This window comes from Manacus candei, unplaced genomic scaffold (genome assembly GCF_025592945.1).
Source record: "Manacus candei isolate 608988 ecotype Guabito, Panama unplaced genomic scaffold, ASM2559294v1 h1tg000192l, whole genome shotgun sequence".
Taxonomy (NCBI): domain Eukaryota; kingdom Metazoa; phylum Chordata; class Aves; order Passeriformes; family Pipridae; genus Manacus; species Manacus candei.
The window spans coordinates 84,117-102,028 of NW_026138240.1; the positions used below are offsets into that span (position 1 = coordinate 84,117).

The 17,912-nt window shown below is 52.2% G+C and overlaps 2 protein-coding genes across 5 annotated transcripts in view; both read left to right on the forward strand.

The window, feature by feature from the left end:
- Positions 1-10,076, forward strand: part of HOXB3 (homeobox B3) — a 42,852-nt gene extending 32,776 nt beyond the window's left edge. For 2 of the 4 annotated variants that reach the window (XM_051774212.1, XM_051774213.1), the window contains 3 exons: positions 51-113; positions 5,966-6,504; positions 7,652-10,076. In XM_051774212.1, the coding sequence (XP_051630172.1) occupies positions 6,084-6,504; positions 7,652-8,415 (1,185 nt within the window). In that variant the 5' untranslated portion in view covers positions 51-113; positions 5,966-6,083 and the 3' untranslated portion in view covers positions 8,416-10,076. Of the gene's footprint in view, positions 1-50; positions 114-2,739; positions 2,786-4,224; positions 6,505-7,651 lie in introns of those variants that run through there. The other 2 variants (XM_051774215.1, XM_051774214.1) reach the window with 2 other exon arrangements.
- A 3,462-nt stretch (positions 10,077-13,538) lies between these two features.
- On the forward strand, positions 13,539-16,756 carry HOXB2 (homeobox B2). Its single transcript, XM_051774216.1, has 2 exons — positions 13,539-14,374; positions 15,586-16,756. The coding sequence occupies exons 1-2, from the start codon at positions 13,981-13,983 to the stop codon at positions 16,152-16,154; spliced, it is 963 nt and encodes a 320-aa protein (XP_051630176.1). The 5' UTR covers positions 13,539-13,980; the 3' UTR covers positions 16,155-16,756.
- The last annotated feature ends 1,156 nt before the right edge of the window (positions 16,757-17,912 follow it).

A 17,912-nucleotide genomic window follows, 5' to 3' on the forward strand; every position in this document is an offset into this window, starting at 1 on the left:
TGTTGTTTCTTTTTGTTTGTTTGTTTGTTTTCCCCTTTCCCCCCCCTCAGTCCTTCTCCTTCCTCCAAATCCGCCGCTGCCTCGAGTTTGCTGGACCGGCCACCCGAGGACTGGTGAGTTTTGCTGAATCTCCCACCTGGTCCCTGTCTCTGCCCGTCTCTCCCCCCGCACCAGCCTTGGAAACCTTTTCTTCTCTAAACTCCCACAACGTGACTTTTTTTCCCTTTTTTTTTCCTTATTTTTTCTTTTTTTTTCTTTTTTTTTTCCTTTTCCCTCCCCTCCACCAAACCCCGGGATAAGCAAAAGCTGCCCCGGATTTCAGCTGAGTATTTTCCTTTTGCTACCGGCTTGTCTTTAAACTCTGTGATTTATGGCCGCAAACTTTGAGGGAGTGTTTTAGATGGAAGATATTTCCTGTACTCCCTTTGAAGGGAAATCCAGTCAGATTGCAACATTTGCTGCTGATTTCGTGACGAGTGCGAGGGAGTTACAGTTTAAAGAAAAATAAGCTGCAACCAAAGCAAAAAAAAAAAAAAAAAAGGCAATACGCTGGGAGCCTAAAATAACTACTTACAGGAGCTCAACATATAAACGTGCAACGACCTCCTGAACGGGGATTTTTTTTTCAGCTGGTTAAGGTTAAAACAAAATTTTGCACTTCAGAGGAGTTCCTTGCAGAATCCGAGGTACTTCTGGTTGCCCAAGTGCTCTAAATAAGTCAGTGGAGATCCATATTCCGAAATCTAGAGAGCACTTCAGCCACGGAGAAGTCTTTAAATAGTCCACTACTGTTTTTCCTCTTTCCTTCCCTGGGATTTCAACGCCGGGGTTCCAAAATAGGAGCTGTCTTGTAGCAGAAGATTTATGTTGGAGCAGTTCATAAAAAGCCAGATGAGGGACGGGGGGGGGAAAGAAAAATAATAAAATCGCAATAATGGTGTTCCCTGGTCGAAACCCTCCCATCTGGGGTCTGAAGGCTGCAGCCAGAACAATAGCTGGAAACACCGTAATCCTTGGGATAAGACTTTATCCATCACCTAGAAAACCTTGGCTGTCCAACCCAGAGTGAGTCCTCTTAAAAGTCAGATGTTTGCTTGGACATCCTTCTTTTTTCTCTGAAGAGTCCTCGGCCTAAAGGTGAACACACACACACACATAAAAAAAAAAAAAAATAAGGGGAAAAAAAGGCGCTGGAACCCCCTGGGCGGGTCGAACCTTCCCAGCAAAAGTCCAAAGAGCCTTTGTGGTCCCTCTTTTTCTTGCTTTGCTAAACGCAAATTCCCCCCCGCGTCAGCACTTTAAGGAACGGAAGGAGGGGAGAAAATCGCGGCGCGAAACAAAAGTAGCACTTAAAAAAAAAAAGAAGAAGAAGAAGAAGAAGTGCAGACACCTAAATTCCTCACCCTGCCTTCCTCCCACTCGCCGGCCCCTCCTGGTCACAACACGGACTTTCCCCCCCAAAAGCAGCGTCTCGGTGCTCCCGGGCCCGCGTGGGAAGGGGGCAGAGGCGCAAATCTGCGGGGGGGCGGCGGCAGCGCCTCGCGCGGCCATCCCGCCTCATTAATAACCGCAATAATAATCGGCTTTATTGGCCCGCACCGCCTCGGCCTCCCCCGAGGCCCGTTCGCCTCCCCCCCCCCCCAAACCCCGCAGCCGCTCCCCCCCCTCCCAGAGGAGCCCCCGGGACGCGCAAACTTTGCGCCGAAGTTGCGCGGGAGTTGCGCCGCCCCCTCCCTGCCCTCCCCCTCCTCCCCTGCCCCTCCGCGAACCCCCGGGCCGGCGGCTCCTGTGCCTGCCCTCCCCCCCGGCACCCCAAAAACGGGGGTTTAGGATGGGGGGGAGGCAGGGAAGGGCCGGGGGGGGGGGAGCGGCAGCTCTCGGAGGGGCGGGGGGGCCCCGGGCCGGTGGAAACGGCGCATTTGCATAAATTGGCACCTAATTGTTAAACACGTGAATCAAAGCCCGGCTTCGCTGCCTTTCCGCCTAGGCCTCTGTCCACCCCGGCCGCAATTAGCATCATTTTTCGCGAGTGACGCCGGTCGGGAGGCTCCTCTGGCTCGGCCCGGCAAGCCGACCCAAAGCTTTTATTTTTAAATACCCCCTCCGCTTTATTCCACCCCCCCCCGCCCCCCTCCTCGCCCACCCCCGACTCCCCCGTAGCCTGGATTCTTTTCGTTATTATTTTAATCCCAGCCAAGCATCGCGCAGTTAAAAGGGGGGTGGTGTGGGGGGGGTGTTGTGTTCAGCTTTTCTTTCTTTCTTTTTTTTTTTTTTTTTTTTTTTTTTCCCTCTCCCTTCTCCTTTCCCTTCTTCCCCTTTGCTGTGGTAAAGCAGAGGCCATTGTTATCAGTGAGCAGCGCGTACCAGTCCATAGGGCAACCAGAAATCTCAGGGTTTGTCCATTCAAAGCCCCGCAGCTTTTCTGCACATCTTGGAAGCTGGAAAGCATCTCGATTTCTTTTTTTTTTTTTTTTTTTTCCCTTCCCCTCCTCTCCCCCAAACGGAGACCGAGAGACAATTTGAGCTGCCGTAACCGAAAGCTCCACTGGCTGAGCCCCCTCCCCCTCTGTTTTGGCTTTTTTTTTTTTTTTTTTAATACATATATCCATGCCTATGCCGGATTTTTTTTTTCCCCCCTCTCTCTCTCTCCCTCGTATATTCCTTTAAGGCTTTTTTTTAAAGGAAAAAAAAAAGGGGGGGGTGTCATTCCTTGCTTATTGATTGCGTGGATGCTGGATGTGAAAATATATTATGTCTGCCTGGGCTTTGCTCGTCAGAGACTAAGGTAAGCCGGACTCAAATAGGCTATCACTTTGTGAATGGCGGAGTATATGTCCCAATGATTTATGACCATATGACTCCAATCTCGGTTCAAGAAGAGTTCACAAGCTTTAAGGCTTCCTTCCACGCAGAGCCGCTTTTGCAGCCCTCATCCAGGGCCCTTTCCCCCCCCTCGGCCGCCCCCCCGCTTTACAACCGGGCAGTTCTGCTGGGGGGGAAGCTCCGCCGGTGGGGGGAGGGAAGAGGGAAATTTTAGGAATGTCTCTCTTATTTTTCAGGCGTCCCCAGCGCCAGGCGGGTCGCTGCCAGCCGAGCTCCTTGCGAGCGGCCGACCTATTGTTACGGGGGCGCGTTTGGAATATTTATTATTAATAATAATTTAAATTAAAAGCCGGGGCGATGCCTGGCTCCTCCGGCTCTGCGAAATGTACCTTAGGAGGGGGCGGGGGAGGGGAGAGACGCTGCTCTTCTTCACCAGCACACTCAGGTTGTGAATTTAGGATTTCCAACATGGAGGGGACGGCTTTCCGGCAGAATACCTCTGCATTAGCTCCCTTTTATCTTTTTCCCCCGACCGCCTGATTTTTTTTCTCCCCCCGAGCATCCTCCTCCCCGCGGCCCTTTCCCTCCCGCACCTTCCCCCGATACCTGTTTGGTTTTTATTTTTTTATTATTATTTTTTTTTGTATTTTTCTTTTTAAATGCCTCTAAATCCTCGCCCTCCAAAGTTGCGGGCGAAGAGTTTGTGGTTAAATGTTGCCGCTCGCAAAGTGAAACTTGGAGCGCGGTGGAAAGAGCGGATCCTGCCCGGCTTTAATTGGAACGGGAGATCATCGAATATTTATTATTCTGCCTGGGATTTTTTTTTTTTTTTTTAAAGCAATTCCTTGGAGTAAATAATTAGGATTGCGGCCGTCCTGGGCGAAGATAAATGAGCGGCATTTGTGAGGCGCTGAGAGATGAGGTACAAAGCAAAGCCGTGGAAGCCACAAGCCAGGGAGCTTTTGGACGAAGGGGGTTGTAAATTTATTTTATGGACATTTAAAAAAAAACAAACCAACAACAACACAACAAAACCCCCCAAAAATCACCGCTGTTATTTTTAGCTGAGCCTCACAGCCCTGATTTAGGTTTGTTTTGTCGTTTTGTTTTGCGAGGTTTGTGGTTTTTTTTTTTTTTTAAAGAAACCTTCGCCAGCCAGGAAGGCCTTGGAGAAATTCCCACCTCTGCCCTGGCAGATATTTTCAGCAAACCTATCCATAATAAAGGCGCTGCCGTTTGTTAATTAATTCGCGGCTCCTCGGCTCGGGCAGTGGGATCTACTTTTTTTTTTTTTGGTTTTTTTTTTGGTTTTTTTTTTTTAATAAGACATATTTATCATGGCGAGGAAAGCGAAGGAGAACAACTCCCCGCGAGGAGCTCGTCCCCTCCGCAGACAATGAGGCATCTCCGTGGAAGAGACAAGGCGGACCTGGGAATGCAGCAAGGATTTAATCGGTGTGAAAAAAGCCGAGCGGTCCCTTCGTGGACGCGCTGTGGTGGAAGCAAACGGAGGTTTCATGTGACGTGACATAAGAACGCAGCAGTCAGGGAAGGGGGGGGATAAAAAAAAAAAAGAGATGTTATTTATTGTCGAGCCGCGGCTTCTGTTAAACCCCGGCACTCAGAAATATCGCATCAGGCTTTATCTCCGCCGAGTTTATTTTATTTTATTGTCCAGAATGAAAGAGCCCAGATAAAATTAAATATACAAGAGATACGATTAAATATACAGTGGGTATCAACTGGCCAAACAAAACGCACAGTGGCTCCTCGCAAACTCTTGGCTGCAGAGAGAACTCTCCCTGGCTTTTTTAAACCCGTGTGCTGCTGGATCGAGCCTCACCCATCAGATTATTTTCAGTTTTACCGGTTTTGAGGGTATTTCTGCTCTGTCTTTATGGTGGAAAAAGTTTATGCTTTGAGGAAAGAAAAAAAAGAGAAGGAAAGAGATAAAAGAACCATTAAAAAGGTCAGAGAGAAGGGGGGAAAAGGAAGGTTTCATTTTGTAATTTTAGGCTTTGGAATGGGGGGTTTTTATGGACTTTTTTAGAGCTTGGGTTGAGGGAGGGAGGAAGGATGAAAAATCAAAGGGGGAGAAAGTTAAGAGCAAATGGCCTGGTGACGTGTTTGTTTTCCAAAGGGGGGGGGGAAATAGCAACAGCAACTGGACTGGTTTTGGAATCAGCATCTTGCCAAGGGGAGCTCCGGATTCAGGAGGGCTGAGTACAAAGCCATGCAGGCAGGGAAGGGGGCTGTTTTCTAAATACAACCTGTACTTCCAGAGGGGGAGAGGGAGAGAGAGAGAGAGAGACACTCACGAGCAGGCCAAAGGCAGCACATTCTTGAATTCGTGCCCCTGCTTAAATCTGCTGAGAAATATTTGCTCTGAATTCCAGAGACATTGTGAGTTCCTGTGCAAACAGCCGAGGGAGCCAACTGTGCCAGGACACAGTTACCTGGAGAAAACATATTGCTGTTTGCTGGTTTCAGCTTCAAAACAAACAGAGCAGGCAGAGGCCCTGCAACAAACCCACCAGACTTTGCATTTCGGGAGGTGCAACGTTGCTGTGTGTGTGAAGGGCTGGTTTGAATAGGTCAGGGCTGAGAAAGCAAGATTTCATTCCTTTCATGCTTGTGGCCAGCAATTCTCCCTTCTGGACCCCAATATCTGGGTTGTTTTTGGTGTTCTGTGGACGTGGGTGTGGGTGTGTGCACGTGACACACATCCCCGTGGATGCACCCACGTGTTTAATGGGGAGTGTGTGCAGATATATTTAATTGTGCAGCATAGAGAGGAATACAGGAGGAAATAGATGTGTGCAGACGAAACCACGTGGGCTTTTGGAGCACCTTGTACATCCTGGCAGGGGGGAAAAAACAAAAAAAAAAAAGGTGCAACCAACAGCCAACCCAAACCAACCAGGAAAACTGTCGTGTGTCCCCCCCCCAAAAAAAAAATCAGCTCAACTTTTGCACTGTAACGTTTGTTGGAGCCTCCTCGGGCTGCACACGGGACGAAATCTGCTCCAAGCATCTGTTCCTCCTGTTCTGCGGGACCCTATTCATGTCATGGGCCTTTCAGGCCCCAAGATGGATTCCTAGGCCGGGGACTATTATTGTGTGTTTTCTCCTAACCTTTCAGGTCAGCTTCCACCAGACAGCTGGAAACGGCCTGTCACGTGGCCTCGGGGTGCCAATGTTCTGCCATAGGGGTGTCAAGACCCTGGTAGCCGGAAAAATCGTTTTGGGGAGCCCCAGAGATGCAGAAGACCACGTACTACGACGGCTCCACGCTCTTCGGGGGCGGCTACTCCTACGGGAGCGCCAACGGCTTCGGCTACGAGGGTGCCCAGCAGCCCTTCCCGGCGGCCTCTCACGTGGAGGGCGACTTCCAGAGGTCTGCCTGCTCCCTCCAGTCTCTTGGCAACACCACCAAGAGTAAAGAGCTCAACGGGAGCTGCATGAGGCCCAGCTTGCCCCAGGAGCACCACCCGCCCCCGCCCGTGTCGCCGCCCCCCAACCCCGCCGGCGGCGCCGGCGGCACCAGCAATAACCAGCCCGGCAAAAACCCCCCCGGCAAAGCCAACCTGGGGGCCAGCGCCAGTCTCACCAAGCAGATCTTCCCCTGGATGAAGGAGTCGAGGCAGAACTCCAAGCAGAAAAACAGCTCCCCCAGCACAGGTACCCGGGGGTGCTCTCGGGGCCGTCTGTCCCTCTCCCGCTTGCCCCGCACGAGGTGGGGGAGCCACCGGTCAGGGGGGGCCTGTTTGGAGGGAGGGGAGGACAGAGAGGATGCAGAAGGGATGCAGAGAGGATGCAGAGAGGATGCAGAGAGGATCCTGGCACTGGGCACGAGCCCATCTTGCAGCTCTGGCCCCGCACACTCGGTTTGTGTCCGACACGACCCGACCCCTGTGGGCAGGTGGTTGTTCACAGGTGATGTCCCACAGGTGATGTCCCACAGGTGATGTCCCACAGGTGATGTCCTGCCCTGCAGACACAGGAACGTGGAGATGGGCACCCACCTGCTCAGCCTGGGGCTGCTAAAGCTGTTTGCTCTCCTCCCAGCTCCCTGCCCTCAGACATGGCAGCGAACATGGGGTGTGTGGGCACCCGGGGAGCAGATGCACAAACATCTGCACCTCCTTGCACAGGGACACACCAAAGGCTGACAGGGTCCAAAAGAAAAATAAAAAATCCTGTTGGGAATATCCCTGTTCTGGCAAATACATTGGTGTGAACTTAGTGGCACACACTTCACCCTACATTAGTGTAATTTAGCTGTTACCTCACGTTTCTCTCACAAAAAGGGGGGTACAAACGTGACCTGGTGTTGGGCAACGTGCACACAAATACTTGTGTTGCACAAATACCAGACACACAAATATTTCTGTTGCACAAACAAGAGCCACACAGGATGTGTGTGCGTGTTTGAGTGTGTCTGAGGGCGCATTCACACCTCAGCAAACCAAACACCTCCCAGCCCTGCCCCGTGTTAGCACTAATTGGCTTTGCAGCGCCTGCCCCCCCCCCTCTGCCAAATATTATTTTCTCGAAATTATCTGCTGGAAATAATCGACTCCTAAATAAATGGCCCTGGAATCCTTTTCTACATGACATGATCAAATTTTCATAAAGCAGGGGCAGCTTTGGAGAACAGAACTCTTAATAAATGACATGATTATGGAGTGCAGGCTAATGCGAAGGGGTGATGGAGGGGGAGGGGGGGTCGAGCTCTCGCGCCCGTTCCAGGATTTATTAAGAAGCGATGCATTCAATTTCTGCGTGTCAGTAATTATCTTTTATTTCATTTCGGGGGCCCCGGCAGAAACCTGCGGCGGCGAGAAAAGCCCTCCGGGCTCCTCGGCCTCCAAGAGGGCCCGCACGGCCTACACCAGCGCCCAGCTGGTGGAGCTGGAGAAGGAATTCCACTTCAACCGCTACCTGTGCCGGCCCCGGCGCGTGGAGATGGCCAACCTGCTGAACCTCAGCGAGAGGCAGATCAAGATCTGGTTCCAGAACAGGAGGATGAAGTACAAGAAGGACCAGAAGTCCAAAGGCGTGGGCTCCTCCTCGGGAGGGCCCTCCCCCACGGGCAGCCCGCCCCAGCCCATGCAGTCCTCCGCCGGCTTCATCAACGCCTTGCACCCCATGGGCGGCAGCTACGACGCCCCCTCGCCGCCCTCCTTCAACAAACCCCACCAAAATGCCTATGCCATGTCCAGTAACTACCAAAACCCCATCAAAGGCTGCCCCTCCCAACAGAAATACGCCAACACCGCCCCCGAGTACGACCCGCACGTCTTACCGGGCAACGGGGTGGCCTACGGGACCCCCAGCATGCAGGGCAGCCCCGTCTACGTGGGGGGCAACTATGTGGATTCTATGCCCGCCTCCGGCCCCTCCCTGTACGGCCTCAACCACCTGCCACACCACCAGGCTGCCAGCATGGACTACAACGGGCCCCCCCAGATGCCCCCAGGCCAGCACCACGGCCCCTGCGAGGGCCACCCCACCTACACAGACCTTTCCAGCCACCACGCTTCTTCTCAGGGCAGAATCCAAGAGGCGCCCAAGCTCACCCACCTGTGATAGGGAGCCGGGGGGAAGCAGCTGGGACCCCCCCGTGGGGCAGGGGAGAGGGGGAGAGGGCAGGCTCAGCTTCAGGAACATTTGTGTTGAGCTGTTTTCCTTTCCTGCTTTCCCGGGCGGGGATGTCTCCACCGGCCTGTCGCGCTCGCCGTTGTTCTTTCTGGGATTTCTTAGGCGCCCTTTGGGTGTTCGCTGCCTAAAGCAGCTCTCTCTCCCTCTCTCTGAAGGGATATACCTCCTGTGTTTCAACACAAATGCTTCTGAAACGGGCTTGGGGTGGTTTGGTGGGAATGGGGGGGATTGGGAGCAGCGACCCCCCTGAGCTCCACCCCGAGCACAGATCACCACCGACGGTCCTTGGACAGCTGGAAAGGAGAAGAGTCAACCAGCCAAGTGTCTCTGCACCCACAGAAATGTGCCCACCATTAGAAGAGATCCACAGGGGAATTACCCTCTGGCTCCTCCTCGACACCAACCTGTGCTTTCCTCTCCAGAGAGGAAGGGAGTCCTTTTTCCACCCAGTAACTTCCCACCGGCCCCCACAAATATCCACACCTGCCAACACGTGGGATTCATTCCCCTCCAGTCCCCGCTTCCCCTCTCAAAAACCACAATAATAACACTAAAAGCAAACAAACAAACAAAAAAATTAGAGTAAAAGAGGTCTAAGAATCACAAAGGGTTCGGGAAACAAGTTTTTGAGATGCCTAAACCCCCTCCCAGCAACGAGAGAGCAGCCCAAAGAGAGGAAGGAAGAGCTGACAGGCCTGAATATTTTCCCACCTTTGCCTCTGACGACGTGAAGTTTGTAGTTTTTTGGGGGGGGGTGTATTTTTTTCTTAGGGGTTCGTTGACAGAAAAGCAATCTTAGGGCTTAGAGGTCCTACGCTTCTTTCCTCCTCTTCTCTCTTTGACCTTACGTGAAAACAGGGTATATTTGAACACATGGAATGTCCTCCAATCGAAGCAGAAGTGAATGGATCACTGGGATTTGCTGATGCTTTCTTGTCTGGACATCTTTGTTGCACTTAGAGTTTACATATAATGGGTATTAAAACAACTTTGAAGGGCTCTCGTGCACCTCAGTCGAGAGGCCCTTCAATAGGTGTGTGTTCTGGTGAACATTCATATATATTTATTGGTTATAGCCAGTTTAAAATATTTTCCCTTTTTTTGTATTATTTATCCCCGATATTACGTATTTATATGAGGGAAAGAAAGAAAGAAAAAAAAAAAAGAATCAAATTGTACTTTTTTAGTATTTACTTGTTACAAAGGACATTGTGTTTTCCTTGTCATTGTACAACGAGCTTATTTTAGTTATTGTAATTTAGAAAGACCAGTAGTTTTATGTTACCTTCGTACTTATGAATAATGTAATTAGTTCTACTGGAGGCATGAGAGCAGAACCAGACTGTAATTGTATAGTCCTGAATTAGAAGAACTATAGCTGATCCCTCCCTCCCACCTCACCCCTCCTCTTTGGAGATCTTTCTTTGTTCTTACAGTAGTTATTTTATTTTCTCGCTCAAAGGGTTGTCTGTCGAACAATTCTTGAATAAACTTTCTGTTATCAATTTTTATCTCGTCCTATCGGTCGGATTGAAAGGTAAAAAAAAAATAAATAAAAAAAATAGGTGGTTTGTAGGTAAAAAAATAGCCAAGGGAAGGCGAGGAAGGGGCGGAGGAGTGGAGGTGCCAGGACTGGGCTCGGCGATCCATGTTTGGGGGGAAATCCTGGGAATTGGGGGCCCCTCCGCGCATCCCAACCCGCGCCCGCGGCCACAAAGAGGGAATCACGTGGCGCCGGGGCCGGGCTTCCATTGGGCCGCGAAGGAAAACAAAGGAAAAGGATTAATCCCAAAAAAAGGAAAAAAAAAAAAAAAGAAAAAAAAAAAAAGAAGAGGGAAAAAAAAAAAAGGGTGAAAAATAGGGGAGAAATTAAAAAAAAAAAAAGCGCCCAGACTTTCCACGCGGGACCTCGGAAGCGAAGAGAAATTAAATCTCTTAATGAATTAATGAATTAACACGCTATTTAATTATTAATAAAGAAGCGAGGGGGTGCGATGCACACGCGTGAACACACGAGCACACGCGCACAGGCGAACACATCCCCCCCAGACACACACACCCCACACACCCCACACGCACCCAAAATTGTGATTAAAAGGGGGGGAAAAGCCGCCTCCGAACGTTACACTATCATGAGAGCAAAAGGGAGAGCAACCCTCTGCCAGCAGCGAAAGCAGATGGGCTAAGACCGTGAATAATTTGCCTTTTATGCTCCAAAGCCCTAAGAAAACTTATATTAAAGCAGCGAGGAGCAATAAAAGTTTTATGGTCCTGCAAGGGGGGCGAGGCGCTTGTCGGGCTCGGAACGCTCCGTTCCTGGGGCCGAGGAGGAGGAGGGGAGAGGAGAGGGGGATTTGATCCCCACCGGGAGAAAAGGGGCGAAAAGGCTGCGAAAGGCACCAAAAATCAGGGGTGGGCTGTGGAAACAACGCGTGTTGAGTGTGTTTTAGACACCTGCGTGCCCAGCCAGAGGTGTCCGGATAAACCCCCGGGGGTAAAAAGGCGCAGCGGGGAGAGGATCCCACGAGGGCTGAAGGAACGACGCCGTTCCTCCCTGCTCCCCCCTAACAAATGAAGTTCCAGGTTAATAATTATAACCTCCCCGCGATAATAAATAACGGGAGCGCCGAGAGACAGGGCTTGTTTTTCTCCCCGGGCCCGGGTTCTGCCCGCCCATGCAGGGACCAATTTCCCGGCCGGGGTTAGTATAATTTAAAAGCAGAAAAGCGTGCAGGCTCTGATGGGGAATCGCCTCAAAGAACAAGGGGCCGGCGTCGCCTTCCCCCCTCCCGCCCCCCCTGCAATGTATTTTTCCCGTCGCCATGTTGCTGGGTCGGTGGCGGGGATTCCCAGGAAATAGTTACAACCGGGAAAAAAGGGAAAAAAACCAAAAAAACCCACCAAAAAACCCCCCAATTCCGGGGCTCCGGGCGCGGCACCTCCGCGGGTTCCGTCCCCCACAACTCCTCACCCCCCCGGTTTCATTCGTGCCGCAGCATTAAAGACGCGGGGCCGGGTTTGTCTCACGATTCTTGCGTTTCTCCATCGTTCACTGACCCCGCGAATTTATTCCTGGGATGTGACGCCTTTCCCCTGGAGTAGGGAGATTTTTTTTTTCCTTCCCTTGTGATGCGTGGGAAAAAAATTCCCTTTTTCCCCAAGAGGTTCTTTTTTCTTTTTTTTTTTTTTTTTAATCTCTCTCCTTTCTTTTTTTTTCACTCCTCTTTTTATTTTTTTTCTCTCGCGACTCGGTGCGAGCAAAGAGCGGAGACAACTGTTGGGAGCAGCTGGAAGGATTTTCCTTTTGCATCCCAAACTCTTGCACTTCATCCCGGCTCCTCAGTGACCCCTGGAAAAGGAAGGACTTTCAGCCTCGTGGCAAAGCCCGAGACGCCCAAATTTCCGCTGGATTCCCAACGAGAAAAAAAAAAAAAGATGGGAAACCCAACTGTTCTTTTTCCATCGATCTGCCGAAATTGAGTAGATTCGTGGCGATTTTGATAAGTGCATTGACAATATAGAACATCGCAGGAAAATCTCCCCTTAATCGAGCTGGTTTGTAATTTTTAAAATTATTATTATTATTATTATTATTATTATTATTATTATTATTTTCTTTACCTCTTTGCTAAACTCTGTGCTTCGGCCCCGGCTCCAGCTGCAGCTTTAGACTTATTCTGTGTGTCTCCCAAACCCTCACCACCCACACGGATGCTTGAAGGGACAAAAGTTTCCAGGAGGCTTCTGCCCTCTGTGAACGCAGCCGGTCCCTCCCGGCTGCAAAAACGGGAGAAATGGAGCTGGAACAAACAAATCCCAAACCAGCCCCTCTCCCGTCCGGCACCAGAACGGCTTCATCTCCCTCCCCCTCCCGAAATTTGTACTTTCTGCTTTTGGATTAAACTTTATAAATCTCTCCTGGGTTAAGCAACTCCTCGGCAAAAGCCGAATTTCTTTGCTGAGTGAGTCAGGCCGAGCTGTCAAAAGTCTTTGGAGGAAAAGATTGATCGTTCCTCTCTTATTTTCGGGTTGTGTTCCCGGGTACTTTAAAGAAGGGGAGGAGAGGGGGGGAGGAGGGAGGGAAATCTTCCTGGGAAATGACTTTTCATTTTATTTATTTATTTTGTAAACTCTGGAAGTGGCACTGTTTATTGGAGGTGGGAAGGAGGGGGGAAAATAGATGGGAGGGAAGAAATGTGATTTCCGAGATATCTGTGACCTTAAAACACGTTTGGCCTTTAAGGAAAGTGCAAAAGGTCCATTAAGAGTGGCTTGGGCAGCAGAAGGATTATGCTGTTCTTTAAAAGTCATTTAACCCGGTAAATCGGGCTGGCCTAAATATCCTGAGCTCAAAAGCTCACTTGATTTCCCGAGTGCTCATATCCCGGCTCGGACACAAATCTCTGGCCCAAACCCTCCCGGTGGCTTCGGTTTTCCGGGTTTCACAATATCGGGATGAGCTGGGAACACCCCCAGCAGTGGCGGCCGGAGCCCAGACCCAGCCGGGCTTCCCGGGGGGAAAAATCCCCTTTTCCAGGGCCTGGGACCCCCCCGGGGCTGCGAACTGCGGGCAACTCCGAGGCTGGAGGGACCTGCGGCGGGCAGGGCAGGAGGAGCAGGAGGAGAGGGCAGCACCAGGCAGGGCAGGAAGGACAGGCAGGGAATGGAGGGCGGGAAGGACAGGCAGGAGAGGCAGGACAGGAAGGGAAGGTAGAGTGGGAAGGACAGGCAGAGAAGGCAGGACAGGAAGGACAGGCAGGGAAAGCAGGACAGGAAGAACAGGCAGGGAAGGCAGGACAGGAAGAACAGGCAGGGAAAGCAGGACAGGAAGGACAGGCAGGGAAGGCAGGACAGGAAGGACAGACAAGACAGGCAGGGTGGGAAGCACAGGCAGGGAAGGCAGGGCAAGCAGGGCAGGAAAGACAGGACGGGCAGCACACACAGGACAGGCAGGGCAGGAAGCACAGGCAGGGCAGGAAGCACAGGCAGGGTAGGCAGCACAGGCAGGGCAGGAAGGACAGGCAGGGCAGGAAGCACAGGCAGGGCAGGAAGCACAGGCAGGGAAGGCAGCCCAGGCAGGGCAGGCAGCACAGGCAGGGCAGGCAGCGGCCGCCCAAGGCAGCCTGGCAGCGCCGGGGTGCTGATGCGCGGCCGTGGCTTTCCGGGGGGTTCTCCTCTGGCCTTTTTTCTCCCGATTTCAAATCAATTAAAGAAAATAACGCTCTGTGTTTGCCACCGGGCCCCGCCCGCCATTGGCCGGGGCTCGCCACGTGACCACGAATTGCCTGCAATTTTCGCCCCAGTCTCGAGTTTAGCAGAGAAGGTTCCCCCTCCGCCCGTATTATCAGCAATATAACAATTATAAAAAGCCCGAGGACCACCATCGGCACCGCCATAAAAAACCCGGGCCCTCCGTTTTCTCTCCCTCTCCCCCTCCTCCTCCTCCCTCTCCTCCCCCCTCCCGCTTTTGAAGCCCTGGGCCCTGGAAAAGCCATGAATTTTGAATTTGAGAGGGAGATCGGGTTTATAAATAGCCAGCCTTCGCTCGCAGAGTGCCTGACGTCTCTCCCCGCTGTCCTGGAGACATTTCAAACTTCATCAATCAAGGACTCGACATTAATTCCTCCTCCTTTTGAGCAAGCCGTCCTCAGCCTGAATCCTTGTTCCAGCAGCCAGGCGAGACCGAGGAGCCAAAAAAGAGCATCTCATGGCCTGCTGCAGCCCCAGCCCGCGGCTCCGGCACAGCCCGGCCCCTTGGCAGCGGAATTCCCTTGGATGAAGGAGAAGAAATCGGCCAAGAAAACCACCCAGGCTCCGTCCTCTTCTTCCTCTTCTTCCCCCCCGTCATCTTCCTCGCTGCCGGTGCCTGCCGCAGGATCTCCCGCAGGTTCGTACAACGAGGGGGTCAGGGGGGATTTGCTGAAATCCGAGAGGATTCGAATAATAATAATAATAAAAAAAAAATCCTCCCCTCCCGTTCCCTCCCCCTCAAAAAAAAAAAAACCCCGACCCCCTCCCCAAAGGGGCTTTGCCCCGCACCTCCCCCGAAACGGTGTCACGGAATAAAACCCACCGAGGGGGGGACCCGGGGGGGTTCTCCTGCCTCCTCCTCCCCGCAAATAAAAGGAAAAATTGCTGGAACTTCAAGCCAGGAGGGACAGAGAGGGGCCCGGGGGAGCCGCGCTCCACAGAGGGGATTTCGCAGCCCAACCGCAGCTCCTTTTTTGCTTGGCTTTCTCTCCTGCCCCCGCGGGTTTTTTACAACCTACGGGGAAAAAAAAGGGGAAAAAAAAAAGGAAAAAGAAGAGAAACAAAACCTTAAAGAAGTGCGAAGGGGGGGGGAAAGAAAGACGGGTGGGTAACGCGGGGGTTGCTACCGGCGCGATGGGGAGGGGAAAAAGCGAGGCACGGGCTCTCAGGGTTAACTGCGAAATTAAATAATTAAATACAGCCCCAAATTCTCCCCGAGCTCCCCAATAAAGGAGCAGCTTCTCCCCTCGGCGCTCCTCGGCCAGGGAGCTCGGGGACCCCGGCCCGGGACCCTCTTTCCCTCGGGATGAAGGGTTTGAGACACAATCCACCGGTTCGGGATTTGAACAGCCCCGTGCAGGTAAAACCTCGGGCAGGAGAAGGGCGGACACCGGAGCTCATTGGCCGCATAAAACAGGAATGATGAAATCAAAGCGTCCGTCCCGAACTGCCGGGAAAGGGGGGGAACAGAAAAAAAAAAAAAAAAGGAAGGAATGGTTAAAAAAAAGGAAGGAATGGTTAAAAAAAAGGAAGGAATGGTTAAAAAAAAAGGAAGGAATGGTTCGAAATTCCACTTGTCGGCGAGGGAGGAAGGTCTCAGAAGGGAGAGGCCCGGTAATAAAATCCCTTCTCCTCATTGAGGCGAAGAGAGCGGATGGGGGGGGTGTGGGTGTGATTTCCAATCCTCTCCCACGGCGGGAAGAGTTTAATTAAACATTTATTTCCTCACGTAGCGGCTTCCCCCGCACCCACCCCGCGCTCGGTAGTGCCGGGCAGGGAGGGGACGGCTCCAGCCCCTCGCTCGCCCCCCCAGCTCCTCGCCACGGGCGCTTTTTGTGTGTGTTTAAGACGCGCAGGGGCTCGGAGACGGCGGCGGGTCCCGGAGGCTCCGCACCGCCTACACCAACACGCAGCTGCTGGAGCTGGAGAAGGAGTTCCACTTCAACAAATACCTCTGCAGGCCCCGGCGGGTGGAGATCGCGGCGCTGCTCGACCTCACCGAGCGCCAGGTGAAGGTCTGGTTCCAGAACCGGCGCATGAAGCACAAGAGGCAGACCCGGCACAAAGAACCCCCCGACGGGGACCTCGCCTACCCCGGCCTGGACGAGGGCAGCGACCCCGCCGAGGAGGCCGAGGGGAGCCCCGGCTTGGGGCCGCTCCCGGAGCCCCGGGGGCCCCCCGGCAGGTCGGAGCCGGTGGCCGCGGGCGAGCCCGGCGCCTGCCCCGGGAGCCGCGAGTCGCCTGCGCTGCCCGAGCTGAGCCTCTTCTCGGCAGAGCCGTGCCTGCAGCTCGCCCAGGGGCTTTCCCCGGCTCCCCACGGCTCCCTGGAGAGCCCCGTCCACTTCTCCGAGGAAGACCTGGACTTTTTTACCAGCGCACTTTGTACCATAGATCTGCAACATTTAAATTTCCAATAGCGGGCCCCCACTCTCTCTCTCTCTCTCTCCCCCCCACACCTCGTTTCTGGACGTTTCTCCCCCTTCCAGGGGCACCAACCCCAAACCGAGCCACTGCCAGACCCCCCCCCTCGCCTCTGAGAGAAGGGGGGCACCCCCAAAATAAACCTCAAGCCATTTCTCATTCGATCGGCCCCTCCCGGCCCCCAAACACTCGCTTTTTTAAAAGCTCCTCACTTCCGTGAGACCCAAATCGCCTCCCCCCCTCTCCCCGATATTTATTCTAGAAGGCTCACGTGAAAGAACAGCCCGAGTTTTGCTAAATGCAGGTATTTAAGGATAGTTTTATTTTTCGCTTTATTTATTCGAAGGAAAGCAGCCGGAGATGTCAACCCTCGAGAGAGAAATATTTGTAAATCCTTCAAGCGACTTTCTCAGGAATCAGAACGAGACTTTTAGATTTCTTAATGGAACTAAATTTAAATGAAAAAAAAAATCAGGGGAATTTTCCTTCCTATTTTTAAGTTTTAGACGTAGACTATTTATTCAAATCCTTTAATAGCAAAGGGCAAATTATTTATTGTATATTATTTTCATAGAGTAAATAAATGTCTTTATAAAACCAAGAATCGTGTGTTGCTACCCATTTCGTTTCAAAATGTGCTATTTTTTCCCCCTAAATCATTCGCCTTCCTCTTTCCTGCTTCGCAGTAATGAGGTTCTAACAATCTCCTCGTGTGCACTGAGAGGAAACAAAAGAAATTGCTCCCAACTAACACTGCAAGAGGCTCCGGGAGTCAGAAATATTCGCTGCCTTCGGCTCTGTTCGCCTTTTCCTCCAGCTTGGTTTTTATTATTTATCTCCTTTTTAATTTCTACTGAATGGAAGCAGGACGTTTCTGCCCGATTTTAACGTTCGCGTTTCTATTTTTGCGATCGAAAAAAAAAAAAATACAAAAAAATCCCCTCCCCTAAGGAACTCTCTGGATAAAGGGATGGGAAGCGACACAAAGGCAGCGCTGGGAGAGGCGCGGAGCCCACGCACATTCCGCGGCCATTCCCTTTCTCCCACATCCCGGCCTTCATCCCGCTCCTCCTCCTCCTCCTCCTCCTCCTCCTCCTCCCCCCTTTCTCTCGCAGCAGAGAATCCAGCCGGGCCACATCGCAATTTCTGGGCTTTGAAACGTCCTGGATTACAAAACAACAACAACAAAAAAATAAAAATAAGGCGAAAAGGAGGATTTTGAGTAAACGCTAAAAATCCGCGCTGGAGGGGGTGGTGGTGAGAACCGGCATTTTAGTCAAAAAATAAAACGTTAGAGAGGAACGAGAGGAAAGAGACGGGCCTGAAAGAGGCCTTTCTTTTTTTTTTTTCCTCCCCTCTTTTCCAGCGGCAGAAACCAGAACCCCCTCGGTCTTTATAAATCCGGGATCTCCTTCCAGGGCCGCTCGTGCTGCTCTCCCGGCTCGTGGATCCCTCAAAAACCCTTCTCTCGACATATAATTTTAAATACAAACCTCGTACATCGGGGAGGGGGCGGGGGGGGGGGGGGAGGGGGATGGGGAGGCTCGTGAATGAAAAGGGTTCAGCGCGGGGGAATCAAACGCGGCGACACCCAAAATAAATCACATTTACGTCTCTGCCGAGTCATCGGGGTTTCCTCTGCCGCGGCCGAAATTTGGGACGCCTTCGGGAGGGGTTTGTGAGAAAGCAGCGCGGAAAGGGGAGCGCAGGGGAGAGGGGGGGGAACACCTTAAAATGAGCCGCGGGAGGCCGGA